The sequence below is a fragment of the Phaenicophaeus curvirostris genome, chromosome 16, assembly GCF_032191515.1.
Source record: "Phaenicophaeus curvirostris isolate KB17595 chromosome 16, BPBGC_Pcur_1.0, whole genome shotgun sequence".
NCBI classification, from domain to species: Eukaryota; Metazoa; Chordata; class Aves; order Cuculiformes; family Cuculidae; genus Phaenicophaeus; species Phaenicophaeus curvirostris.
Genome location: NC_091407.1, coordinates 1,228,569 through 1,255,782, shown reverse-complemented (window position 1 = coordinate 1,255,782; position 27,214 = coordinate 1,228,569). Strand labels below are relative to the sequence as shown.

Here is a 27,214-nt window from a genome sequence, read left to right as displayed (position 1 = left end):
TCAGCACACACAAGGAACATTTTCGACTCCAACAACATTTCAAAACATCCTGAACTTTATGTAAAATGCTTTTTTCCTTTATACTTTCTGAAAATCTACTTGCAGGTGGACGCTCTAAATTCATAAGCCCACTAGATCTTGTAATATCGAAAACAGGGCTTCATTTGCATAAAGCAAAACTTTTAGAACATGAAAACCTATTAGATTACTGATAAAATAGTATCATTTGTGACAAAATTAAGTAGTTGTCACACAAAGAGCCAATAATCCTATTGATATTCATGCCAGACAGAATGAAGACAGCCAAGTTGTAACAGGTCTGGCCTCACATAACGTAAGCAAAGTAAAAACAAGAGACAAAAAATAGTCTGACTTCTATATACACCACAATCTACATCTCAGAAATTTCACTGTAGTTTTTTGGCTTAAGTAAACATATCCTAAGATTATACTCAGAATTACAAACATTTCTGGTTTGTAAAGGTTTGGCAGAAGAGAATACACCAGAACTCAAGACTGACTAATACTACTTGTTTTTTTCTTCTCGCCATCGTAATACTGAACAAACACACAGTTCATGAAAAAAGACAATTACAATTTCAAGTCTGCCCTGTGTCCTAGAGACACTCCTAGAAACACTCACAACACAAACAAACCATTGTGCTCTCAAAGCACCCTATAATTATCATGATCAAAGCATAAAAGAAATTTTCCATAAATCCACAGTATCCTGTCAAATACACTTCATCCCTGATTGAGATGAAAAGAACCCAAAGGTGAAGAGGACCCAAGAACCCAGCAGTACGCTCTTCCCTCCAGGCACATGCACAGACTGTCTGTCAGTGGTCACGCAGAGAACCAGTGGTACAATGGACACTGACGGAGAAGGTCAGCGGAATTCAGCAAATGCAACAGGTTCCGGACATTTTAAACACTGCCTTTGCAGCTGGGGATCTCCCCCCTCACCACCTAACATCAAAACAGAATTACACCTTATGAACAAACACAGAACTAAGGTTTCTAACCTTGGCACCTCCAAACTCCAGGTAATAACAGGTGTCCCTCCACTGTGACTCAGAAGGCCTAAACCAGGGCTAAGCAAGCAGTATAAGGATCCAGCATCCTTTGGGTCACTATAGATCCACGCCAAATAGCAAGCATGTGCAATTAAAAACATGCAAAACGATCACATCTAGATAAAACTAGATTTCTACATCCAGATCAGCCTCGTAACATCAACTGCTCTTGAAACTGAACTGGTTAAATTTTTGCTTGACAGAAGAGAGGTAAACATGGAAATCAAGTGCATCTATCCAGATTGACAAGTTTTCCAAGTATAGAGTCTTCCCCACCAACGGGAAGGGAATACAAATCCTTATGAGTTACTGCCTACCAAACAGTGTCAGTTGAGTAGGAAGACAGCATTCCAAATCAGTATTTCCCAGCTGTTACCAGAAGCACTACTGAAGATAAAGACATATGACTTAACCTTCAGGAACGCTATTCAGGAATGACTGAAACTGTGTTCTTGCTCTCCCTCTTAAATACAGCCCACCTGTTTTGCATGTTACGGGCTCCAGCAGAAAGAACACACTAGCGCGAAACAGTCAACAAGATGTGAATTATGTGGCCCCTGGGAGACTATGGCCCTACAAATCATTGTACGGAATACTGCAGGTACAATACTCAGCACAGACTGAACACTTACAGGATCATTTACTGTTTCAGAAAACAAAGGTGGTCGTTCTGGAAAACAACACAGGATGAGCTGTACAAGTAACAGGATGAAGTAGATGCAGAAGGTGACATAACGAAATGCATCCACTTCAGTATCCTAAAAAGGAATGCAACACTCCAGTTAGATGGCTTGAGGCATTTCTTTAAAACATGTTACTATTAAACATAAACCAGCTCCTTACCATAAATTCTTCAAACAACATAAATGCTACACTACCCACCCCCATGCAAATTAAAGACAGCATCTATTTTGGTAAAGTGAAAGGTAAAGAGAAGGGGGAGGAGATGAAAGATACCATTTATTTTTAATCAATCACTGTCATAAACACAACTATGAACTACTTGTACAGAGAAATTCTCTTCAAGACACAGTTTGTACAAACACAGCTTTCTCGTTGAAGTTAAGGTATTCTTTACAGGAGGACGGCATTTATGCACTGGGTAGCAAGGAGTTTTCGAAGCAGATTTGTTAATTGGAAAGCACACAGAAAATAAGAACTAGAGGAGCAGAATTTAGATTACAGTTTGTGGCATTGTGCTTAAATACCAAAAGGTTCTTCCATTTTTGTGACTGGGAAAGATACATAAAGCATAATCCACAGAGACTAGTACAGCGGTGGACAGATACACCCACCAATAAAGTCCCACTCTCAGCAGCTAAAGACAAAAGTTGACTGAAAGTTCACAAAAGTCACAAGATGGCTTACAGGTTTCAAGTACCACCGATATGCCACTTTCAGGGAGTTCCACAATCAATCTGATACTTCTGGGGCCTTTACTATAAAGCAGACTGACACAGAAATACTTCATTTTTACTCTTTGATTTTGCCTCAGCAGATGAGACATTACCATCAAACCAAGCGTTTCAGGAAATTCACTGTATAGTAAACAGGAAGATGACGTAAACTCCCAGAACAGTTTCATATCAGTGATTATACACTTTTACTGCTCTTAGATACATCCCCTTTCTGGAACAGCTAGTAGAATTTTCTTTACAACTGTTGCTACAGTTAGGATCACAACAAATTTCACTAGCATTTCAAAACAGAAGCCATTAAGTCTTGTTTGTTTTGCTTTAATAAGGCAAAGAATGAAAGTACACTGAATGGATCATTAACTGACTTGACCAGCATAATTAGCAAGCAGCTACTCTGTTAGTGCAGCATTTGGGATTATGTTCAACTGAATGAGGTTAGCAAGCACTTACCGTATTCAAGACATGCATTATTTTGGATCTCAAAACCACTGTGGCACATGACAACGAGATGACCCAGAAAATTGTCATTACACCTGAAGACTGGACACCTTTTAGTCTTTCATATTGTATTAAAAATGTGGCAAGTAACTGTGGACAAATAAGATAAAAATATATTCACGAATTTTAAGTTTTACAACATGTTTTACACATACACAATTCAAAAATACATTTAAGTGGACAAAAAAAAGGAAGAGAAATATGTATTACATAGAAGCAAATGACAACATACACAAAAGCATTGTCAAAAGCTGTCAGTCTATTTCTTTAGTTTTCTGGTTCTACATCACAAATCAACATGTAATTCAATGGCATTATATCCTTTCCAAGTACTTCTTGAGTAATGCTTTTTAAAATAAATATATTCTTTCCATACAAGCCGCACAATGCCAAACAACACTGACCAAATTCTGCTCTATTTCTGTATATAATGTGTTTTCCGAGTCATTTAGGGACTGGTACAACTTAGTAATCTCACTTGACTGCTGCAACATGTATTTTCAATCAGTCTGACAAAAGCTCAACAACTGCACTACTGAGTGACCACAAACTATTTAACAGTTCTTATATCTGTTAATACGCTTCAGGGCTCTTGGGGTTTTTTTTTGGATTGGCTTTTATCGTTATTATTGCTGTTGGAGTAGTTGTGTCCTGTCCTGTGCCCCACTTTAGTTTAACTTTCTGCCATACCATCAAACATAACAAAGAAAACAGCCACTAAAGAATGTTATTTGCAAGACAGTTTGTAATAAGGTATTTAACAATGCAATGCCTTCCACAGTCTTTTACCAAGTTTAGTGTGGTTTCTATTATTTAGGTTTAATCAGTTCTCTTGACTTGATTCCTCCACAATGAGCACTGGTTTGTGTGCTGATGTGCAACAAATTGAGCACAGCTGGGTACAGGGGTTCAGGGGGAAGTCCAAAATTTTTTAATAAAAGAAAGTAGATGTTTCAGGGTCAATATTTCCCAGTTCAAATGCAGATTAAGGCTGCATGTAAAGACTGGAGCTTAAAGAATTACAGCACTGTGAATAATACCAAGGTGCGTGTTGTTGCTTAATGCTTTGTATGAACAGAAGCCAAAACCGAACAACTTACCATTGTTATACCCAACAATGTAGGCCCAACAAGAAAAAATGGAGCTCGAAAAATATTTTGACTTCTTTCCCAGAAAGAGTAGAAAAGGTCTGCCCAGCAGACTATCCACAGTATTAAGCCCAAAGCCTACAATACAAAAGTGTATTTCATACATCAGTTCACACAGATTACGTAGCACAATATATACACATGAACACTAGATGCTGCATGTTAGTAGAAGGGGAGTCACAATCAGGTCGGCTCTTCTGGGCCATTATACAACATGCACAAAAGAAGAGTAATCTAGCTTTACCTACTGGATCCCTACAAATACAAAAAGTTTACTAATTTTTAGCAACATATAGTTGAGTGTATTACGAAACAGAAAGCTGCTGAATCTCACTCCTGAATAACAGATTACAGACACAAACTCTCCAACACACCATGCCACTATAGTTCTCTTTAAAACTGGGGATTTCTACAGGGAGGGAAATAAGAAAACATTAAGTACCCACTTCACAATAGAAGTGGAATAGAACACCCGCAGTAGCTCTAGAAATCTATGCCACGTAACTTAAGAAACTGACAGTACAATACATTTTTATTATTGAAATAAAGGCCTCAAGACTGAGTTGCCTCAAAATAGTCTTCTCCGAGTGGTCTTAAAAGGGATGCTTTTTGCATACTTTTTTTGCTATGTCAGAAAAGATTTCTGAAAGCCTACGGATGAAAGCCCAAAAGAAACACATAAGGCTCAAAAATCAAAGACAAGTAGAACAAGTTACAGCCAAGATTCAAATTTCCAGCCAAGTTTAATAAGTTCTGATTTTAAAATGTCAAATACCGTTTTGGCTTTGTTGAGGTTTGACATTTGTATGTATCCTCTGTCATGACAACGAAGGTATAGGTGGTACACTGGGAAGCAGAGCCACAGGTAAATACAAGGAATCCAGACCAGGACCGTGTTCTGAAAGCACTCGGTAAAGTCTGGATTTTCTGTGTGCCATGTCAGATTCCAGTCCTGGGGAGAGACAATTAATTGAGTTAAAGAAAAAGCAAACAGAGAAAGTCAGTATTTAATAAAAGAAACGGTCACTATCTGCCTCACTCTATATGTCTTCTTGCGTATTTATTTATACTTGTACTAAACTGGCTCCGTGATGTATCTAATTTTACTGTACTTTTTGAGGCTCAGACGTTTTAGACCTTCACAAGATGACATTACTGTCACTCTTGTACACAGCTACCATAACACATAACTCATTCAAATGTAATACTAGGATCTACAGCAGTATTACTTACGAATTTTTGCTTTATCATTGCAAAAAATAACATAACAAGGCTAGCTATTTCTCAGTATAACCACTGGGCACATATGTATACCCAGATTCACTGCATTCCCAAATCTCAGTGTGGAAATATTACCTGGTACACAGTAAAAGCAAACAGCACTAGACAACATCACTTCACAGTCTGTAAAGCAGTCTCACAGCTCCCAAGCTGTCTGCAGCGAACTCAGTTGAGACTGACCGGTAATTTGTAACAACAAGGCATAGAACTAAGTAAAAGGCTTGTCCTTGCAGCCTGTGTCCTACTCAACAACAGGAATATGTAAATCCATATAATTCAAAGTTTTACTATTTCTCTCCGCATTATTCTCAAAAATAAGATATACTACCACACAAACAAAAACTGACACATGCAATAGTGAAAATGCAGTCACCAGTTCCAGTACAAGAACTATTTACAGTGACAGGATAGTTAGTAAAATGAACTTTCATACCATATTTACGACTGGCTTGACTTAAGAAAACCTCTTGCAGGTAATTCAACCTTGAAATCACTGACTCTGCTGTAAAATTACCACAAGGGACACTCCCTCTTAAGACCTGTAGATTTCTGACTGTCCAGCAGAACGACACAATGGAGAGACGGTTGCTGCAGATGGACTGCAATATTCAACATCCAAAGCACAGCTCACAGGCTTCTGTTTAAAAGCCACACAGCCAAGAGCAGCAGTCCCATGCCCAAAGGCTCGTTATAACAACTATAGTGTCATTTTCAATTGCAAAGCATTTTTTCAGACCGTTACAGAGCTTACAACTGCACAGAATACCAGTACCACCACTGGGACATAATGGCAGTCAGCAATCCTTCTCGCCTATGAAAGCTCAGTCACGGTTAGAAGTGCCATTATCCACATTTTATACATGAGGAAACAGAGTCAAGAGGAGCTGTAGTGCCTGCCTTCTCTATTCCAACATCAAAGCTGGAAACAGATCCCACTGCTCAGAATCACCACACTTTGATCCTTATTTGTCCCCAGCTTCCACTGACTAAACGTTTTCATACACAAAGACTAGAAAATAGATCTAAAACAGAAGATACAACTTGCAAAAATTTCAAATGGAGGGTAAAAAGGCGGGTTCCCACTTAAATTTGACCATTTGACCAACTTATTTGGAAAACGTATTAATAAAAATATTTCCCTTCCCCACTTCCCTCTCAATTTCTGTTTGAATCTGAGACTTCTTTCTCCATTATCTACAATGGACAGTATGCACAGGACACAGTTATTTTTCTCCTCTAATTCCACAGTATTCTAAAAATTCTTCTCACTTAAAAGGTTTAATTTGTCCTTTTTAAAAAATTCTCTGAATTTTATGCAGCCAATTCAAGGAAATTAACACCGGTAGAGCATAAAAATGCCCAATTATGTTTTAGTGTATCTGCACACGGGTCATGTAAGTTGTTCATGACAAGGCAGCAGCTGGGAGACGCTGTAAGTGAGCCACAAGCTTAGTAAATTCCCTGGCTGCATAACATTATCAGAAATTTCAGCTGAGTCATCCTTACATTTAGCCACCGCACAAACGGCTTTGGCTTTCCAAGTCCCAGCTGCTCCGCTCCAGCACAATAGCCAAGAAAAAGTCTCATGACTCTGCAGAACAGTTTACAATTCACAAATTCAGACTCTTAATATGATTAAACAAGTAAATTGAAAGGGTGTAATCAGCTTTGCAACAAACAAGAGCGCTGACATCATTTTATTGAGTAAATTTCTGGAGTTCTATACAATGTTTAAGAAAGTTACTATCTCCTTTTTTAGTGTTTTTAAAGCTCGTTGTAAAATGAATCAAGCAGAAAGGATGGGGCAGGTAAAGCACATGTGACTGCCATGTATCTAAATAAAAAAGAAGTACTGTGTGCATGACTGCTATGCATATTGGCTAGAGGATATTCTAAAAATACACACAATCTTTCACATGACTCTCCTGTTTACAAGTTTTCTGGAGGTGTTTCTGCGTGAAAGGCAGGAGGCTACGATGCAACAGTCCTTCGGGGTTAAGAACAGAACGTTGGGACAAATGGGCAGTTTCAGATACTATTACTGCTAGAATTTAACAGCTACAGTAACATCAGTGTGTCTTCCTTCACATGTTTCTAGGATTTGATCCAGAGGCTGTTGATATCAAACAGGAGTTTGCTTAGCTTAAATACACTGTTCTTTGATCAAAAGAAATGGCTACACACAGGTGAAGTGCAGAAGCTCCTTCCATTTTACACTCATTCCAGGTGATGAAAGCTGAGGAAATCCTGCATGAAGAGAGACACGTGGCGCTACCTTTTCCTGCTGATTTCCTAGGTGCAATTCTCTCAGGATATGTTGACACATGGAAGTAGCACAAACAGAAATAGAGGCCAAATACTTGCTGCTGAGTACTCAACGTCCTCACAAGGTGAATTCCCTTTCGGAATCCACATCCTCGCCGGAGAGGAGCTACAGGCTCCCCTGCAGACTGACCACACTGTCCATGCTTTCCAGGTAACATCTGTCCAAAAGGTACTCGGGGACCTGTCAGGAGGTCACATCAGAAGCAGGAACTCAAGAGGAACTCAATCCATTACAAAAGAAAAGCATAAGTTCTGCATGGAGGATACCACAGCTTTATGAGGTTCAGTTGTGGCTGGAAAACATGTCACACTCATCATGAAACCAACATGTACTCATATTCAAATGACAACGTTGTTACACAATTATAAACTAGTTCTGCCAGTTTAAAGTACACACTTCTCCTTTGCTTTATATAAGCCCAGTTTCAGAGGGTTGGGTTTTTTCCCTGGCACAAGCCAAAATTCTTTATGGATCCATGCAGAAACGTTCAGTGAAGCAGACCTTTATATTTAACGGACATTAGTTAGCAAATTAATGACTTTTTTCTGACTCAAGTTTCAGAAACACTATTTTAGCAGGTTTTATTAAGCACCAACTTGCTCCGTTTTCACATCTCAAAGATTAATAACAATTTTCATTCTGGCTGATCAGCTAAACCCTTCCACTTTGCAAGAGTACATCAACTGACAGAGATCCAAGTATCCAATAAAAGCCTGCACAAACTAGCAGCCCCCTGCCATAAAGGAGGAAGAAAGGGTTAGGTCTGTGGCTATTGTAGCATCTGGAAGCAGCCTCCAACTTGAGCTATGACTGCAGCAACTGGCTACTACCTGAAAGGAGGCTGTAGTGAGGTGGGTGTTGGTCTCCCAAGTGATAGCTGACGGAACCAGAGGGAAAAGCCTCAAGCTGCGCCAGCAGAGGTTCAGATTCAACATCAGGAAAAATTTCTAGTCCAGATAAGCCACATCTCAGATATTAAGCAGTTTCAGACAGGGCTTTTTAAAAAAAAATAAAAAAAATCCCTGGGCAATTTTAAAGTTTTCCAGAAGAGCAAACAGGTATTTTTAAGTATTTCTCAGTTTTCATTTCCATCGCCAGCACTGGCTGAAAAAAAAAAATACCAGTCCACAGTCTGTGTGTCCAACAGCACACTTATCACACAAAAGGCTTCCTATCACATTTGAAGCGAAACCCTCTATCACCAAGAGCACAAAACGTGCTTGTCATTCCCAGGATCACGTGAATTTATTCACAGGTAAGTCGCTTACCTAACAGTGCTTAAACTCTAGGAAAATAAAGAGCCATATTCATTCCTATCTAAAATTTCAGGCATAGGCAAGATAAAAACATTGGCAGTAGGACTGTAAGACACAGCTGCACCACAGAAGATCAGCTACCCTGCCTCTGCTGAAGGAAGGAAGACTTCAGGGGAGCTGTGTGCCTCCAGAGTGCCTGAGGAACATCAGTATTTGACCCTGGACAGGACCATGCGCCTGGCTACCTCTCTCCCGACAGCCAGGAAAAGCTGTTAAGCGAGCAGCCAGCAGCCACCTGCTCTCACAACAATAATCCTACTTGACCCACAGCACATTTTCAAATTCTCACTAGCAGAAATGGAGAGACCAAAATCGCTCAGTTTCATGCCTGCTGTGCGCAAGCGTTGAGAGATGCAGGCCACCAATCACGCTGTAAATCCACCTGCATCAACCAGCTGCGACTGAAAAATCACTTAAACATTAGCACACACCTGCCTTAAAAAATGAAATTACAAAACGACACCGGAATCTTCATATCACGGTTCCTTCAAATGGAGTTTGACGCTAACATCAATGTGTACCCACTACTTTGGTATCAGCTATGAAGAACCATCTCCTTTGTAATACCAAGATACAGCTTCTGAATGCTATTTTTCTAATAGCAAAAAGCATTTCTCATTAATGCAATGCTTACATTTTGTAGAATGCAAGTAATTTGGTATCTCAGGCACTAACACTGTAATTGCAGATGACAGTTTATAATAGTATCATCACTTTCTCATTGAAACAGGAAGCCTCACGATCTGGCAGCTCTGGATATCATATTAAAACTTCCCCAGTGTAGCACCTTTAAACCCATGAGCCGATTTAACCATATTCCCTCATATGCCAGGAGGACATCAGCCTTTAGCCTACACTATCTATGATAGCAAATTTTCCTTTCTTCCAAGATAGCAGATTTGCAGGATCTGGCCAAGCCTAGAGCCTCAGAAGAGCTACTGGCATCAGCGGAGAGGGAGGGACAGGGGAGGGAATGTGCAGAAAAAGACTCTCCCTCAAAGGTTGCTTTAAAGGTCCAAGATACTGCCATTCTCCATCCGATGCAGTAGTAAAAACAGCGACACTGTTGACCACACTGAGAATTGAGGAAAACAATTAACCACCGAGTGATCCAGATTTTGCAGTATGTTAGAAGAAGTGATGAATTTAAAAGAGCAACCCAAAGTTAACCAGCTTAACAGGTCAGATTTATTCAATTTAGCTTTAGAAATTTCAAAGACAGACTAAAACAATGTTTCCAAAATGCAAATGCAGCATCTTTACTCTGACCTTCACATTTTGGAGTCAGACCACGAAACTTAAATCAGGTGTCTGCATCTTCTTGCCCAAAACCTAAATATCAGTATTTCCTAGTGTTTATAAAGACTTCAAATCCTTTGCTACAGACAGCACTGCATCAGCTGAAACTGTGTATAAAATGACAAGAAAACACATTTTGCCTTTGCTTCCCTTTAGCCTAAAATAAGAAGCTGGTGCTAACAAGCTGCAGCTGTGGAATTACAAGAGCTGATCTTTGTAATCCAAGAAGATAAAAGCCACTGAAGTATGGCTATTTTTTTGTGTCAGTGAAACATATGACAGATTACATCAGCACTTGCAAAATTAAAATGTTTAGCCTCTTTCAACAGGCATAACATTTCCATACTTTGCTATGTCTACAAGTGTCATGAGACAATATTTAGCCACAGGACTAAATATTTACCACTCACATTTCAGAATCAAAAGGATGTTTGGGTTTTTTTTTTTCCCCTTCTGTAAAGCTTTTCATTGAAATCACTGTTTCTCAAAAGGGCACAGGAAAAAGATTCCTCTTCTCACCTCCTTTTTGCACCAAACCCAGCATTTTTGCTCAATACTGCAACACCCTGCATACACAGTTCAAATTGCTGCGAGAAGTTTGAACCCACCTGGGTAATAATCTTACAAAGGTACTAAGAAAACAACTTAAATTGGGATAAATGGTATCCGAAGCTACCATAGATGCAAACAGTGTGAAAAGAGTAACGCACGGAATTCTGACTCTATTAAAAGTAAGCGAAAGGTCAGTACCCGGCAACAGGCTTTTTAGAGACGTGACCCAGAATGACTTCAGTGCAACCTGGGTTAACCTTCACTTAGCCCCAGTATAGCACAGCTTTTCAATGTAAACTGCATTGTAAATGCATGAAACAGCACAAGTTATACGAGTGTTTTGCTGGGTTTTTTCCTCATTTAACTTCTCTGAGCAACTTTGAACTGACAGCTGTAAAAATTACATCATCTGTAAAGAAAATGCTCACCAACAACAGACTATTACCCTTCTTTTTCTTGTATCTCCTTGTAACGTATCTATTCTGGACCAAGTGATAGATAAATTAAGTTTGATTTCTATCCCAGTTTAGACAAAAAACGTTTTACAGGTTTAAACAAGAGAAAGCTGACAAATAAGCCTCTGGCTTCCTATGTCAGCTGGTAGTTTTCTGATCCACATACTCATTTAAACTCTGAGTATCTAGCTGGTCACAAAAGCACTCACAAACTTCGTACCTTTACAAGTAAGAAAGAGCCTAAAAACTCAAAACTTATCAAGCCCACTCAGCAGCACACACACAGCACCTCGAACTCCCTCCTTAGCTCTGCCACAAACACACTGGAAAAGTACTGAAGACACATTTTACAGTGCAAAAAAAGCTGCAGGGTCCCAAATGCGTACTAATTTATTGCTTATCTAATGCATGAAAGCATATGCCACAGAACTTCAGAACATGAAATTACTACTTACATAAAAAGTCTGGTTTTCCTTCAGAAGTCTATTTCAAGAAAACTCCCAGCGTCCCAGAGTCCTCATAAACACATACAAGCATAGCAGCTGTTTACCTCACACATCATCATTTTACAAATGTCAGCTAATCATTGTAATTCCACTAATTTTCCATTGAGACAGAGAAGAATTCAAATCAACTTCTATCTAAATTAGTTTTAAAAAATAGGTCTTCCTGTGAAGAACACGATAGATCCAAGTTTATATAAATAAAAGCCATTTCTCCCACAGTCCCTTAAGAAAGAACTCAAAAGTTTCATATTCCATTTGACTTACAAGCATCTTCCAATGTGTGAATAACAGACTTCCTGTAAAACCTGGTAGAGCACTCAGGGAGGGACTGGAAGGAATTGCTTAGACTGAACTCACTTTTTTCATATCTCCTACTTTGTTTTCATTAAAGCCCTACAGGGGGTTAGCCTTGAAAACTCAAAGTGCCATAAAAACTCTTAACCTCTTCCTCTAGCGATCTCAGACACGAAAAGACTTCTCTAAATGTGATACTGCATAGTTTACAAGCTCTGAAAAACCCCAACTACCCTAAAATTTTATTCAAAAGAAAGGAAAACCAGCAGACTATTTAAAAATGTCACTGCACTGAGACGACTGACTGTGCGAGTGTGCATACGCCCTGGCAGCCAGGTCAGCAGGCCAAAGTGTACAGTAAGTTCTACATCTGCCTTGACACTTATCCCTGCTTACCTAGAATGACAGAGTTCCTCATCCCACCCCACCTGACCTGTTTTTTTGTGCACTGGTACTGAAGCAAGGTAAGACTGCGCTCGGACTCACCAGGTCAGGTCACGAAAAAAGTTTTCCAGTTTGAATGGGCCCTTGAAGTCAGTGAGCTGAAATGCAAGCACTGCAAAATGTTTTTGTAAAGTTCTTACAGTCTTCAAAAGCTTTTAGCAAATAGGAACTTAATCTTCCACAGCTGTAGCTTTCTCTACATTTTGAATGGAATACTCATTCTGAGATACTCAGTGAGGAAAGCAAGGATGAACAAATATCCTTCCAAAAAGGGAGTTGGGCTCAAAGAAAGCGAGAAACAGCTACGTTCTGTAAGAAAATCTGATTGCAATGAAGTTAAAACACTGAGTAGGGGCACAGAGATAGGTTACACAGAGAAGGGGGAGGAACGAGTGAAGAAGGCAGCAAACTCACTTGGGCTGTTGACATTTCAGAGTAAGTATTAAATAAAAACAATCTGTTTACTTCTCAGACAAGAACTTTTAAGAACAATAACATTCCTTGGGTGTGCAAACAAGAAAAATCCTAGCCAGCAAAGCTTAAGATTAGCATATGGTCTTTAAAGGTCCATTAGGTCCTTCCAACCTGGAGTCTCCCCCACAATTTAAAACTGAGTTGCCCCAAATTTAGCATCACCTTTGAAAGAAAATGCATCTCTTCCTTGAAGTTGGGTTTGGCAGTACCAGGAAATCCCATTGCTCCTCTGCAAGACGTCAGCACCAACCAAAGCAGCTGGTGCAGCCGTGTAGTTCACCACAAGACAGCAGCAACACGCGTCACCGGGTACCTAACTAGGACCCAGCTCGGAGAAGCGGAAGAGCAGAGCCCACAAGACAAGAAAGACAGCAGCACACACACAGGTGACAGCTAGAAGCCTCAGCAAAACACTGCATACGCAGAGGCATTTTCTGAAAATCCTTTACCTCAGCTTCAAATAGCAGCAATAATGGAAACGCCAGAAAATAAAGCAGCCAGAGCTTCCATTAGCACCAAAACCAGCATTATTCCCCTCTCCACTACTGGAAACAATGCAATGACAAAGTGGATACACAGTGTTGTCTATGAGGACAACTTCAACAAGGAAGAAGGTATTTCCAGACACATCTTACATCAACTGAAATGCACAGTTGTTCTTTTGCAGGACTGGAAGAATCCAGAAGTCAAAACAAGCACTCCCACTGCATCTTTGGCTGGAAGAAATGAAAGGCAAACTCCACATGATTTGGAGTAGGATGATAAATCACAGAATCATCTATATTTTGGGGAACCAATGCAACTAGTGAAAAAAATTATGGAGTAGTTATGACACACCACAAACACAGAGATGACTGTAGCATTTACAAGAATTTTAAGTGTTTTCATAAAAGAATCTGCCATCAGAAATCCTATGGAAACTGCTAGCTGGAAACTACTCCTAGTTGTTTCCAGCATCCTGCATGTAGTTCTTGCTTCTACTTCACGTTTCAGTTGCACAGTTCAAAGAACCTGCAGCTCCTTTTTACAAAATTCTCTCAAGCCAATTTTTGCCAACTGAACGCTGAAACATGTAATCTCTAAGGCCCTTCACATAAATCTTCACATTGTTTCTTTCTAAGAGAGGGAAAAAATACAATTGATGACAACTCATAATTTAACCAGTTCTGAGAAGCGGGAAAATTAGCTGAAAGGAGGTAAGAATATAAGCAATGTAAAAGTAGCTAACAGTCACTTTTCATAGAACCATAGGATAGTTTGGGTTGGAAGGGACCTTAAGGACCGTGCAGCTCCAATCCCCTGAGATGGGCAGGGACACCTCCCGCTACATCAGGCTGCCCAGCTTTTTTTGACCAGTTGGAGAAGACAAATATATTAAAGGGGCAAGGATTTTAAAAATATTTGCTGAATAACATCTTAATGGTTCTTGAGACAAACAGTACAATGGCATTCATTGAGATATCAGATTTTATTTATTAGTAAGGCAGCTCCTTAGCCAAGTACTATTTGGCAAATATCCTACGAACACAGTAGACTTTCTTTGAATGATAAGAAAAACCCCGTTTTGCTCCCACTCCACCTTATTTTTCCTTTTTTTACCTTCCACCTCTCTCTCCTCCCTCCCTCTACACAATCCCCTGCCCCACCGCACCAGTTTCCTCCCAAGAAGGATCTTCTCTGTGCTCCCAGGGCCCCATAGACACCAGCACCTGCAGAGGAGCCAGTGTCCCAGCTGGGCAGCGCTTCACACCGCTCACTTTGGGTGCCCGGCTTCCAGCTGTCCCGCAGCCGGCTGCTCACCGCTCCTCACCAACCAAGAGCAAACCTACCACTGTGCAAACATGCGGAAAGCCAGGCTCTGTCCTCCTCCCTGGCACCAAGGCAGCAGCCACCCACCCCAACTGCTGCGGTGAGAATTAATCGATTAGTCCAGCTGCAGCTGGGTTGTATGTTAAATTATCTTGTAATATAAATCTGTCTTGTATCAAGAAAGAATATGCAGACAAATCTCCACACACAAATGAATAACCTGAAAGGATAAACCCTTTCTTAGAGTCGCAAGAATTTACTGATATGCTTAATTGTCTTGTAAGACACTGCTGTTTTAGGTCAGATCTCCTGTCTTAGGGCTACGAGAATTTATTGATGTGCTTAACTGACCTGTGAGCTGTCTTAGGTCAAGAGAGAACCTGGAGCCTCCAGACATGGCTGGATAACCTAAAAAAATGATCTATCTTTGAGGATTTACGTGGTTCTTTGTCTAAAGCCAGTCTGCACACCCACTGCTTCTGCAAGACGGGGCTATTTCTCGAGGGGCGTCCGCTTCGGCGCTGAATTATGAACTAAAACCAGCCTTTGCTTCACAGGCTTTGTCCTTCTCGATATTTTACCGGCGAACACGCGTTCCCCGCCCCGTCCCCAGCGAGCGGCCGCAGCCCCGCACGAGGCCCCGGCGAGCCCCGCCGCCCCCGGGCACCGCCGGGGGGGGACGCGGCTCTGCCCGCCCCCCCATCCCTCCCCGCCCGTCCCCGCTCACCCAGAGGGGCCGGTGGTCGCCGCAGAAGCTCTCGGTCGCCATGGGGCGCGGGTCCGGGCGGCGCGGGAGGCGGCGGCGGCGCGGGCGGCGGCGGGCGGGGCCGCGCCACGATCGGCCCCGGGCGGCCCCGATTGGCCCCGATCGGCCCCGCGCCGCCGCCCCGCCCGGCGGGGGGAGCCCCGCGCCCGGGGACCTCGCCAGGAGGGGACCCGGCACCCCCGCCAGGAGGGGACCCGGCACCGCCGCCCTCCGGCACCGCAGCCCCGAGGAGAGGCTGATGGGCCGCGGCTGCGTTCTCTGCTTAATCATCTCGGCCTATAAAGCCGTCTGCTATCGGGAGAACGTGCAGGCGGTCTCCAGATGTAGGGGAGTAACCCGAAAGGGTCAATGCTCCCTTAGAATTGCGAGAATTTGTTGATGTGTGTAACCGTCTTGTACGATGTGGTTGTCTCAGGTTAAGAGGGAACCTGGAGGGAGTCTCCAGACGTGGTTGGGTAACCTAAAAAAATAAATATTCTTCAAGGACTTACACGGTTCTTTGTCTAAAGCTATGAACTATAACTACTGCTTTCATAAGGTGGGATGCTTCTTTTAGAAAGGCATCCGATTTGGTGCTGAATTGTAAAATAAAAATATTATTGCCTTTGCTTCAAAGACTTTGTCCTCAGTATTTTACTAGTGAAGCGTTTTTCACACACGCCGAGGACAGAGCCAGCTCCTCAAGGAAGGCCTCGGCTCACCTGCAAACAATTCGCTCTTCAACGTGAATCACTTCACAGAATCACAGAATAACCAGGTTGGAAGAGACCCACAGGATCATCGAGTCCAACCATTCCTATCAAACACTAAACCATATCCCTCAGCACCTCGGCCACCCGTGCCTTAAACCCCTCCAGGGAAGGGGACTCAACCCCCTCCCTGGGCAGCCTCTGCCAGTGCCCAATCACCCTTTCTGTGAAGAATTTTTTCCTAATGTCCAGCCTAAACCTCCCCTGGTGGAGCTTGAGGCCATTCCCTCTCGTCCTGTCCCCTGTCACTTGGGAGAAGAGGCCAGCACCCTCCTCTCTACAACCTCCTTTCAGGGAGTTGTAGAGAGCAATGAGGTCTCCCCTCAGCCTCCTCTTCTCCAGGCTAAACACCCCCAGCTCTCTCAGCTGCTCCTCATAAGGCCTGTTCTCCATCCCCCTCACCAGCTTCGTTGCTCTTCTCTGGACTCCCTCCAGAGCTTCAACATCCTTCTTGTGGTGAGGGGCCCAGAACTGAACACAGGATTCGAGGAGCGGTCTCACCAGTGCCGAGGTTTCAAAGCCCTGAACTAGTTCAAGTTGACCGGCGTGAACTGAAACGGAACCAAAGCAACTTCACCCACAATCAAGTTTGCACTAAGACGTCTGAAGGCTGAAGGAGCAGCACAGCCCCTGTGGCCGCGTTGGGTTGCGTCTGACCCTGCGCTCTTCACATCCTATTTAAAATGCCTCGGTTAAACCCATGGAGAGCATCCCTGCTCTGCTGACTATCTAACCCACCAGGGCAGACCAGCTGGAGTACGGATGGCGCCTGTGTAGGAAAAGCATCACACATTGCACGAAAGATCAGGGTGGTTACATCTATCCTACAGGAACACATGAAAGCTTTAACCACACAAGTTACATAAAGAACCTCCATTTAAAACCTTCTTTTGCATCCAGAGCAACCACGGTAATGGACACAGTTGTTAGAACAGAGAGAGGTCTCATCGTCTAACGTGTAACTAAAAAGCAAGCATCACACATACAAAAAATATGTATGACAGATTGCTCTTTACTCACCTGCAGCTCTTCACAGCACTTTCAGGCTGCCCCACCGACTGCAGCGTTTCTGCTCTGCCCCCAGCAGCCCCACTTCCCAGCGGATCAGGCTGAGGAGCAGCAGTCCAGCCCACACCGAGGGCACGTATCCCTTGATGAGCTGAGCAGGAGCATCATGGAAAGATCAAACTAAACAAATTGGGTGTCAGAAGCTATAGAAATTTGTGTCGGTTTAAGCCCTTAGTTCATATCGTGATCAAATCTTTACAGCTAAATGCTGAAGCTTGATTTCCCTTATTTTTATTAATCGTATTTCGATCCTGTTTTGTGTGCTCTGTCCCTGTACCAAGGGCCGTGCACCAGGTCAATGATGTTAATAAAGACACTTGGATCTGCACCTCAAATTTGTTCCCTTCCAGTTAGTTCCATCTCCTCCCCTTAGAAACATCAACATTCTATTTTGGACTGTGAACTTGGCTTTGTAGGATACAAATTAAAGCTGGATAGGAAAGACAGGGCAGGAAACAGCAATGACTTATCAACTGGAAATCAGGTTTAATGGAACAGCGACCCACAAGAGCGTGGTGAAATTTGAGAGGCAGACAAAAACGTTTTGACTGTGAAACCTCCGTGGATGCTAAAGGGAAGCGGTAACTCCTCACTAGAGCGGCTCTGGGGACATGGGCAGCAGGCCCGGCACAGGCGGAGGCACTGCTGCGGACTCACTGGAAGGTCACTGAAAGGAACAGATTAACTTCACCATTACTTCTAAAGACTTCTCTTTTTTCCCTTTAATTTTATTTACTGCCCACTTCCAGAGATTCCTTGGAAGTTTAGATTATAAATATTTGCTTTGAGTGCAAATATTAAGAACAAAACCAAACCAAACCACAAAAAAACAACCCTACAGCACGCTCGAAGGCCATCAAGCGGTTTTACTGCCTCAGACTGACTCATATTTTCCTTCAAGCCCAAGCAAGGCTGCTCCATCGAGAACGTGACAGAGCCAGCTTGTTCTTCCATCCTGGCTGCACTCCCCTTGGGAAATTCAAACATTCACAACAGAAACGCTGCTGACTCATCCCAGCCACACGGAGCTGGCACACGCCATCCCGGCCGAGGATCCTCACGGCCCTGCAGAACGCCCACCACTCGGGTAGGTTTTGGCAAGCGCCTTTAATTAAAAGCTCAGCTGTGGCGACTCCTTTGGATCAGAAGCTCCCTCAGTGACTCAGTACAGAGCTCCTCCGCCTGCGCTTCAGGGAGAAGCCTCTCATCCATTCTCCACGTTTCCTTTTTTTATCTTTTTTCACTTCCCGCCCTCCAAATCCTAGAATCATAGAATCACCAGGTTGGAAGAGACCCACCGGATCATCGAGTCCAACCATTCCTATCAAACACTAACCCATGTCCCTCAGCACCTCATCCACCCATCCCTTAAACCCCTCCAGGGAAGGGGACTCAACCACCTCCCTGGGCAGCCTGTTCCAGTGCCCAATGACCCTTTCTGTAAAGAATTTTTTCCTAATGTCCAGCCTGAACCTCCCCTGGCGGAGCTTGAGGCCATTCCCTCTCGTCCTGTCCCCTGTCCCTTGGGAGAAGAGCCCAGCTCCCTCCTCTCCACAACCTCCTTTCAGGTAGTTGGAGAGAGCAATGAGGTCTCCCCTCAGCCTCCTCTTCTCCAGGCTAAACACCCCCAGCTCTCTCAGCCGCTCCTCATAAGGCCTGTTCTCCAGCCCCTTCCCCAGCTTCGTTGCTCTTCTCTGCACTCGCTCCAGAGCCTCAACATCCTTCTTGTGGCGAGGGGCCCAGAACTGAACACAGGATTCGAGGAGCGGCCTCACCAGTGCCGCGTCCACAGGGAGAAGAACCTCCCTGGACCTGCTGAATGAAAGCCTTTAAAGATGATAGAGGCGGGACAAAGCTCATCCCCGCCTCCCGCCTCCCGCCTCCCGCCTCCCGCCTCCCGCGGGCCGGGCGCGCGGCTCCCCAACTCCGCCCTTTATCCCGGCCTGACCCGCGCCCCGCCCCAGCCGCGCGCCCCTCTGGCCGGCGCTAAGCGACGATTGGCTGCCGCCCGCGGGCCGCGCCGGCCGATTGGTTGACACCCGCCCCGGCGCCCTCCGATTGGTCAGCGACAGCCCGCCGGCTCCTCTGATTGGTCAGCGCCGCCCCCCCGGCTGACGTTACCGCCCGCTAGGCGGCGCTCTCCGATTGGCCGCCGCCCCGCGCCTGCGCGGTTCCCGCGGCCGCCGCCTCGGGGCCCTTAGGGCGAGCGCGGGGCCATGGCGACCGTGGCGGAGCTCAAAGCAGGTGCTGGGGCCGGCCCGGGCAGCGAGCGGCCGCGTTCTCCTCACACACCCGCGGGCCTCGGAGTCGCCCCGCGCGCTAACTGGGGCGGGCGGCTCCTGACAGCCCGTGGGAGCCGCGGGAGCAGCCCCAGCCCCATCCCTATCCCCTCCCTCATCGCCATCCCCTCCCTCATCGCCATCCCCTCCCTCATCGCCATCCCCATCCCCTCCCTCATCCCCATTCCCTCCCTCATCCCCATCCCTATCCCCTCCCTCATCGCCATCCCCTCCCTCATCGCCATCCCCTCCCTCATCGCCATCCCCATCCCCTCCCTCATCCCCATCCCCTCCCTCATCCCCATTCCCTCCCTCATCCCCATCCCTATCCCCTCCCTCATCCCCATTCCCATCCCCATTCCCATCCCCATTCCCATCCCCATTCTCTACCCCATCCCCATCCCCATTCCCCTCCCCATCCCCCCCCTCACCCCCATCCCCTGCCCCAGTCCCTGGTCCTGCCCCGTCTCTCAGTCATTAATAGCATCTCCATCTGGTAACATCCCATTCTGAAACCCCCAGAGCCCGTGTTCACCATTGTGACTTCTGCTTGAAATTGTTATCTTCCTTCCTGCTGTTGTTACTGGCATGTGCACAGGTGTGGATATCTTATCTTTATTTCACCATGAATGTGCTGGAATTGCGTTTATATTGTGAGTGATAAATGCAGCTTGAGCGTGCTTGGGTTTATATTAACAGGTCTTTTTATGATAATAGTTTTAAGGGACACACTGGAAAAAAGAGGTGCTCTTGGACAAATAAAAGCAAGGATCAGAGCCGAAGTCTTCAATGCGCTGGATGACCAAAGTGAACCACGGCCGCCACTGTCTCATGAAAATCTCTTAATCAACGAACTAATTCGTGAATACCTGGAATATAACAAATACAGATATGCAGCATCTGTTTTAACTGCAGGTATTGGGGTTGATTTTTTGCTGTCGTCACTGTATAAACAGACATTTGCCTTTTGCTTGAGTAATTCTACCCATACCATGAAATTAACAAGTGAGACCAAGCTGCACAATCTTGTCTTCCCTTGGACATAAATAAGATACAAATATTCCCCACAACTTTACTTGCAGCATAAAGCCAAATCATACCATTAGTTTTCAAGGAATCTCCTTATCCCTGGGGTAATGTTTTGATGCAACAGTGATGTTTTTCTTAACGATCTTAAGAATTTGGGGGGAACCTTTTTTTTCCAGAATCTGGCCAGCCTGAAGTGCCCTTGGACAGACAGTTTCTTGCCAAAGAGCTGAACCTAGTTGAAGACGCAAATGGAAAATCAGTGTAAGGAGTGATTTGGGGATACACAATATATTCTGTTCTGGACATATTTTTCTCTTTAGTGTTAAATGTGAGTAGATCACAGGTTTGCTCTGACATGCTGGATTCAAACTCACAGTGTCAAGCACAGGGCCATTTCCAAACATTTAATTCTGCCAGCAATGCAGCGTTCCTCAGAGTCTGTACTTGCACACCAAAACACATGTCTTACCAGTATAAGTCTTCCCTGCAGTCAAAAGCGGAGAACAGATACGCTCTTTGCGTATCAGTGAGTTGCTTTGTAGAGTAATAAAAAGATTGTTGCACTCTGGGATTAGATATAAATTCATTATGCTCTGATATGACTGCCTTAATGAGCTAGGGTACTGAAGCAGGTTTAAACACAGTGTTCTCTGTAGCTTACGCTGTCAGAATCTGTCGGGTGCTTAGAAAGGATTAAGTTTGGGATGTGCCCACCCAGTCTGATCCTTCATACTGCACAAGTGAGAATGTGGATCTATGTTCTTGTGCTAAGCGTGCTCCAGTTCTTCACCTACAGGGGATCTGGAGCTGCGTTGAGAGACTCTCTTCGTGCGAGCGTTTTAGGAAAGCGTTGTGTGTGCAGGGTGGGTTTAGGTCTCTGCTTATTTATGTAATGACACTTGGCATACTCTGAAGATATCTGTCCATATTCTAGAAGTAAATACTACGGTCTCAGAAGTTCTGAAGAAAGGGTGGGTTTTTAATGCTCAGTATTTCATAGACTTCACAGACTGCTTTTGTTATTTCTCTGTTAAGCAGACCTCTCCTGTATGGAATTATCTCTCATTTCTTACATGGCGGTAAAGAAGAAAGTTACCAGAATACCCTTCCAAAAATGTCTTTACTGAATTATCCAAAGCAGAACCTTGGCAAGCCACCTACTGAGAGAAATCAAATAGGTGGGTTTGGAGACGTTTTTAAGTTTTATTTATGATGAGATTTTCTATATGATACATATGCTTGTAACAGCATAAACATGCAGATGGACACAGTGCATGTACCTCGTCTGTGTGAGGAGTGCTTTAAGCTGACATCTCTTTTTGTAAGAAAAAATCTTAAGCAGAACAGTATTTATACCAGAAAAATACTCTATCTCATGTGTTCTAACTTACCTGATTTCTACAGAAGGTTCTTAACTCCATAATCCTAGGTTTTGAGTATGGGCATAAACCTTTTCTAAAGACATATTTCGCATCCCATTTACTGCAAAAGCTTAAGCTCCGAGTTCATTGCTCTATAGTAGAATTTAAACCTTGTTTTCTTTCTGGTCTGCTTTTTGACTGGTTTCAATTCAATCTGCCTAAGCTACAGAATGAAAGGGATCATTGGTCCAGTTTTTTCCTTCAAAGAGTTTGCTTGGCATATTACTTCACTCTATACTGTGAGAATTTAGTTCTGTTGTGTTATCAACTATTCATTTTGTATCAAAAAAATAGAAAAATATGAGGCCTGGGATATTATTGACATTTAGAAAGTGTCGGAGAAGTATTAAATGCATTTTCTTAAGTTAATTAATTGAGACAATGATGTTTTCCTTCTGCCAGAAGAGGGGGCTGAAGAAATAAAACTTCAATACCAAAACTGCTATTAATGATCTCTTTGTTAGAAACTATTTATTCTTATCAGAAGCTTCTCCATTTTTTAAAACAAATTCAGGATATAGAAGAATTGTTTTTAAATTATAACTTTGTACCTCAGTTCTGAAATTGACTCTCTGCAGGGTCGCCTTGCCCTGTTGACTCCAGTGTAATTTCATATGAGGATTTAATTGTTTAGAGTTAGTTACAAAATTCAGGATTAATCACAAGATATGACAGCACATTGCTTTTTGAACTAAACACAAATACAACAGTTTTAAGGCTTTTAACCTTTAAGTAACTGTGGTCTAAAATTACTTTCTGTATGTGTTTGTGGAATATTTCAGTGGAGACTAAAAACAGTGGGTTTAAAATACCAATTATCTAGCCATTTTAATTAGCCTGCGTATTAAGGCAATCAAGTCCATTCATAAACTCAGCCCTCAAAATGTCATATTCTAACATTTAGCTTCCTTTTCATATTAGAAATGGTCTTGCTTATTTAGTTGAATGAATAGTCCAATGAACTGGTATAAAGACTGGGAATCCTGATAAAATATGTGGAATTTGGTGTTTCTGTTAGTTCATTCACTGTAGCTGGGTTGAAGCTGTCTGAAATCTAATTGTTAGTAAAGCAAAGCACCTATCTCGTACAGTTGCATGGAAAAGCGTATTTGTAAAATTGCTCACATTTCCTATGATGATATCCTGTACCAAAGTGGGCAGCAGTCGAAAATAACACACCTTTGCATCTCCAGATGTGCAAGAATATTTATGTCCGTGTTTCATTTTCAGATAGAATTCCAGAACCAGGAAGGATGGCTGGCACGAGCATTGAAGAGCCCCTTGTTTTACAAAGTATAAAGAGATGATATCTCTCATATGCTAATTTCTCATGCAAAGTTCTGCAAGAGTTAATTTAGGAAATTCTTTGCATAAATTTCTTCAGTTTGTCTAGTGGGACCATTTCATCTTCTAAGATTCACCCATGAGACAGGATGACAGGGTCATACTTAGGGTCAGTGAAAAAGGTGTTAGCAAAGGCTCTCTCCCTCCAGTGCTAATATAAGGAAAACTGTAGATGAAGGCAGATTCCTGAAGCCTGTGGTTTTACTTTATAAAAATTTACCAGATAATAAGGAAAGTGCAGAAATTATAATTTATGTTATGGTTTTGTGTGTCTTTACAGTATTTTTTAAATAAAATTTTTTAGTTTTATTCTGCGTGGTATTTTGGAAATGTTCAAACAGAGCATTTTACTCTTCCTTCTCTAAGAAGCAGCTTCTACTTTCAGATAACTATGGCAAAATAAATTCGAATTGAAAATTAAAGTGCTTTAGAGGAATAGTTGCTTTTCATTCTCCGGAAATGAGGACTATATTTATCTTCATGCCAACAAACAAATGAGGGTAAGTCTTTTCCATCTGGAGTTGCTATAAATTGTATGGTGTTACGCTGAGCGTATGGGAGAGAGAGGAACTTCATTTTTCCCAAACTACATGAGACTCAAAAGTCAAGCAGAACTAAAAATAAAGTCGATTATAGGTTACTGATTCCCAGAACTTTTTTTAGCTGAGGTATTTGCATGTTTTGAAATAGTATTTTGTTTTAAAGTCCCAATTTAAAGGGGTACATAAAAAAATAACAGGTTAGCTATTTTTATCGTCTCATTTCAACCAAATGTGTAAATGTTAATGTTTCCAGGGGTACTGGCAGGAGTGATGTATAAATAAATATTTAGGATTGTGTTCTTAAGAATCTTGTTAGATAAGTGGTACAGTAAGTGGGAGGGGGAAGAGGAAGAGAACATGCAGTTTGTGAATTTAAGGGAAAGGACCCCAAGTTGTACAGACTGCAGAGTTTTGCCTTAATCTGTATTTGACCCAGTTAGCATTACAGGTATTTTTTTGATAAGAAGCCCAGCCTCTAGTCTAGCGTGAAATTGCAGAGAGTGGTTATCGGTCAGAAGGGGAAGTTGCATTTATCCATTAGAAGCTTCAGCAGTGAGCACATCCCCTTCATCTAAGTGGCAACGCAATCAGCTCCCCATTTGCCCATTTATAAGTATCTCAGGACTGTTTCCAGGAGGGGAGGATGCGTTTGCAAATATATCTCAATCAAACCCATCTTTAAGTCTTTTGTAGCTTTGCATCAATTGTAATTGAGCATTGTGTCAAGTAGCAAATTCATCTGTGTTTGCTCTGTACTCACACCACTACCGGCTAAAACTACTTGGCTGAAAGCCGTCCATGTAAAACCCACCAGCATGGGATTCTGCTTCGTTACTGGGGCCTTGCCTGCCACATTCACGCAAATATTCACCTGCACCCGTTCTGTGTTCCCACCAGAGATCATACAGAAGCTGCCCAGGTGCCATGGATGTCCCCGAGAAATGGATTTTTAGTGCTAGAAAATAAATACCATTTTTATTCCAGCTGAGGAAGGCAAAGGGATGTTTGGTACTTGCCCTTTCCTAAGCACAGGGCTCAGCAGTCTCGTGGTTTGCAAAACCATGAAAGCAGAGGCGGTTGCAAGGGCATCCTTCACTGAGCTTAGAGGTAAGAGGTGTATCTGAAATCAGAGAAGAAATCTGTTTAAGACACACGGGATCTTGGGGATTGCACCTTCAGCCCATTGTCAGGATCATGAGCTACAACGCCAGGTGGGAGCTGGCCCCTTTGCTCACAGTGCAACACGTATTTCATCTAATGCTCCCGTAGCTTCACAGGACAGATCGAGGATTTTGTAACAATCTCTTGTTTCAAAGTATAGTCACTGTACAAGCAAAGTAAAATAAAATTAAAGTTTATTTCTAGTGATATTTATTTGTACAACAAAACTTTGAAATGCATTTATGAAAATATACTGGTCTAACCACATTATTAATGGTCTAGCATTTATCCTGACAGTACATGAAATATTGCAGCGTCTTTCAAGAAGCAGACATGTAGGGAGCCCTCTGAATGTCAGGCTGACTTGCTTGTTAAGGGATGAAGAGGAACTACAATGCCTGTTACTCTGTGGCTGCACTTTCAAAAAAAATCTTTCATTAAAAGTTTATGCTAAGCAAGGTCGTTATTTAGATGAAAATCGTTCACAATCTTTGAGTCACAGGTTCATCTTTTAGATTAAATTGCCACCTAGGTGAGCATGGACAAAATTTATTTTCTCTATTTAAGCAGCTCTGTCAGACATGAGAAAAAGGAAAAAAATATATAAGGCTTGTAGAAGTTTGGAGGGTTTCATGAGCAAAATGCATTTCTGAATTTTATTGGTGATAGAGCGCTGTAACTGAGACTGCTAGGAGGGAATGACATTAAAAGAGGCTGTTCCTTGTCCAAGCGTGATACCACAAGTGAAGGTGACAAGGAGCCAGTGAAGCTTGGCGTGGATATCAGATCTGAAAAGCACTTTGGAAGAACTTAACCCCAAGCTGTCTTACTTTTTTAAAAAAAATCTTTAAAAACAGATTTTTGCTCTCCCCTAGAATCAGAGGAAAGGACACTTGTAGGCTCCACGGCACCAGTGCTGTTCCAGAGGTTTTAGTTTCTGTCAGGCACAGGAGATGTTTTCTTTCTAAGCTTTATCAACACACTCTAGGGAGTTGGTTACGCTTTCCTTCCTGAGCACCCTTTGTATCGAGCCTAATCTTCGAGTCAGTTGATCAGTTTTCCGGAGGCGTGATTATCATCAGGTGGTTACGTTTAGGAAAAGAAATCCCAAAATATTTGTTCACATTTGCAAAGACACCCTTTCAGCAGCAGCTCGTATGCAACCGATTCTGGATTGACCTGTGTATGTGAAATACCTCACCTGACCCGCAGCCAGTGTCGAGCACAAAGCTTAATGTGCAGCAGTTGGTTTTTTTTATTTTACCTCAGCAGGCTGCTCTGGTGGCCGCCGGGGCAAGGCGAGAGCACAGCTCAACTCGGCGGTAGCTGCCAGCGTTCTATCCTTGCCAGTTCCCCCCACATCTGACAGCCTAGCTGGCAAACTTTGGTAAAAATACTTCTAAGCAAAAAAAAAATCACTTAGCCGACATACATTATTTAACAAACTAAAATCACCATCCATGCTTTTCTTTTCCCCCCTCCCTTCTATTCAGGTTACACCATGGTCCAGCAGCTGAAAGTTCATTTCTTTCCTTTTTTTTTCCCTTCAAGTAGCATTTATGGTGCAAGTTCAGCAAGGAGATATTTTAAGTGCAGGCTGCTCAATACTTTATTTTTCCTAGAAAAGTAATCAAATAAACAAATCAGGGGGGTTTAAATAAAGCTTATTCGTTGTCACAAAGGCATCATCCCCTGGGAATCCACAGTTTTTATTTTGAGGCAACTTTAGATTAAAAAAAAAATACCTCAACATTTCAGAAAGTCCAGCCAGGCTATTATATTAGTATATTCTTACACTAATCTTTAAGTGAAGGTTGGAAGCCACCCGTACCAGCTCCTACCCCACATGGCTGGAAAGCACAACTGTTCCAGTTGGAGCAATAATGCTTTTTAGACTTTCCAGCCCTGTTTAATGTCACATCATCCATCTCCCTCCACCGCTGCCTCTGCTGAACACGC

General features: G+C 42.9%; 2 protein-coding genes and 1 long non-coding RNA gene across 8 annotated transcripts in view; 1 reads left to right on the top strand and 2 right to left on the bottom strand.

The window, feature by feature from the left end:
- Positions 1–15,696, bottom strand: part of ABCC1 (ATP binding cassette subfamily C member 1 (ABCC1 blood group)) — a 44,542-nt gene extending 28,846 nt beyond the window's left edge. For both annotated transcript variants that reach the window (XM_069870555.1, XM_069870556.1), the window contains exons 1-5: positions 15,624–15,696; positions 4,916–5,092; positions 4,093–4,218; positions 2,945–3,082; positions 1,709–1,834 (exon numbers count right to left, since the gene is read on the bottom strand). In XM_069870555.1, coding sequence (XP_069726656.1) covers positions 1,709–1,834; positions 2,945–3,082; positions 4,093–4,218; positions 4,916–5,092; positions 15,624–15,665 — 609 coding nt within the window. In that variant the 5' untranslated portion in view covers positions 15,666–15,696. The remainder of the gene's footprint in view (positions 1–1,708; positions 1,835–2,944; positions 3,083–4,092; positions 4,219–4,915; positions 5,093–15,623) is intronic.
- Positions 15,697–19,637: 3,941 nt separating this feature from the next.
- CEP20 (centrosomal protein 20) lies at positions 19,638–25,452 on the top strand. 5 transcript variants are annotated; one of them, XM_069870372.1, is made up of 6 exons: positions 19,680–19,723; positions 20,281–20,356; positions 20,476–20,673; positions 20,964–21,048; positions 21,823–21,965; positions 23,439–25,452. In XM_069870372.1, the coding sequence occupies exons 2-6, from the start codon at positions 20,347–20,349 to the stop codon at positions 23,513–23,515; spliced, it is 513 nt and encodes a 170-aa protein (XP_069726473.1). In that variant the 5' UTR covers positions 19,680–19,723; positions 20,281–20,346; the 3' UTR covers positions 23,516–25,452. The 5 variants fall into 5 exon arrangements, with proteins under 5 accessions (XP_069726472.1, XP_069726471.1, XP_069726473.1 ...); XM_069870371.1 differs by lacking the exon at positions 20,281–20,356 and having other exon boundaries at positions 19,638–19,723; positions 21,826–21,965; XM_069870370.1 differs by lacking the exon at positions 20,281–20,356 and having other exon boundaries at positions 19,638–19,723.
- Positions 25,073–27,214, bottom strand: part of LOC138727680 (uncharacterized) — a 26,815-nt gene continuing 24,673 nt past the window's right edge. Inside the window, exon 4 of the long non-coding RNA XR_011338595.1 lies at positions 25,073–25,214. This is a non-coding gene — a long non-coding RNA (uncharacterized lncRNA). The remainder of the gene's footprint in view (positions 25,215–27,214) is intronic.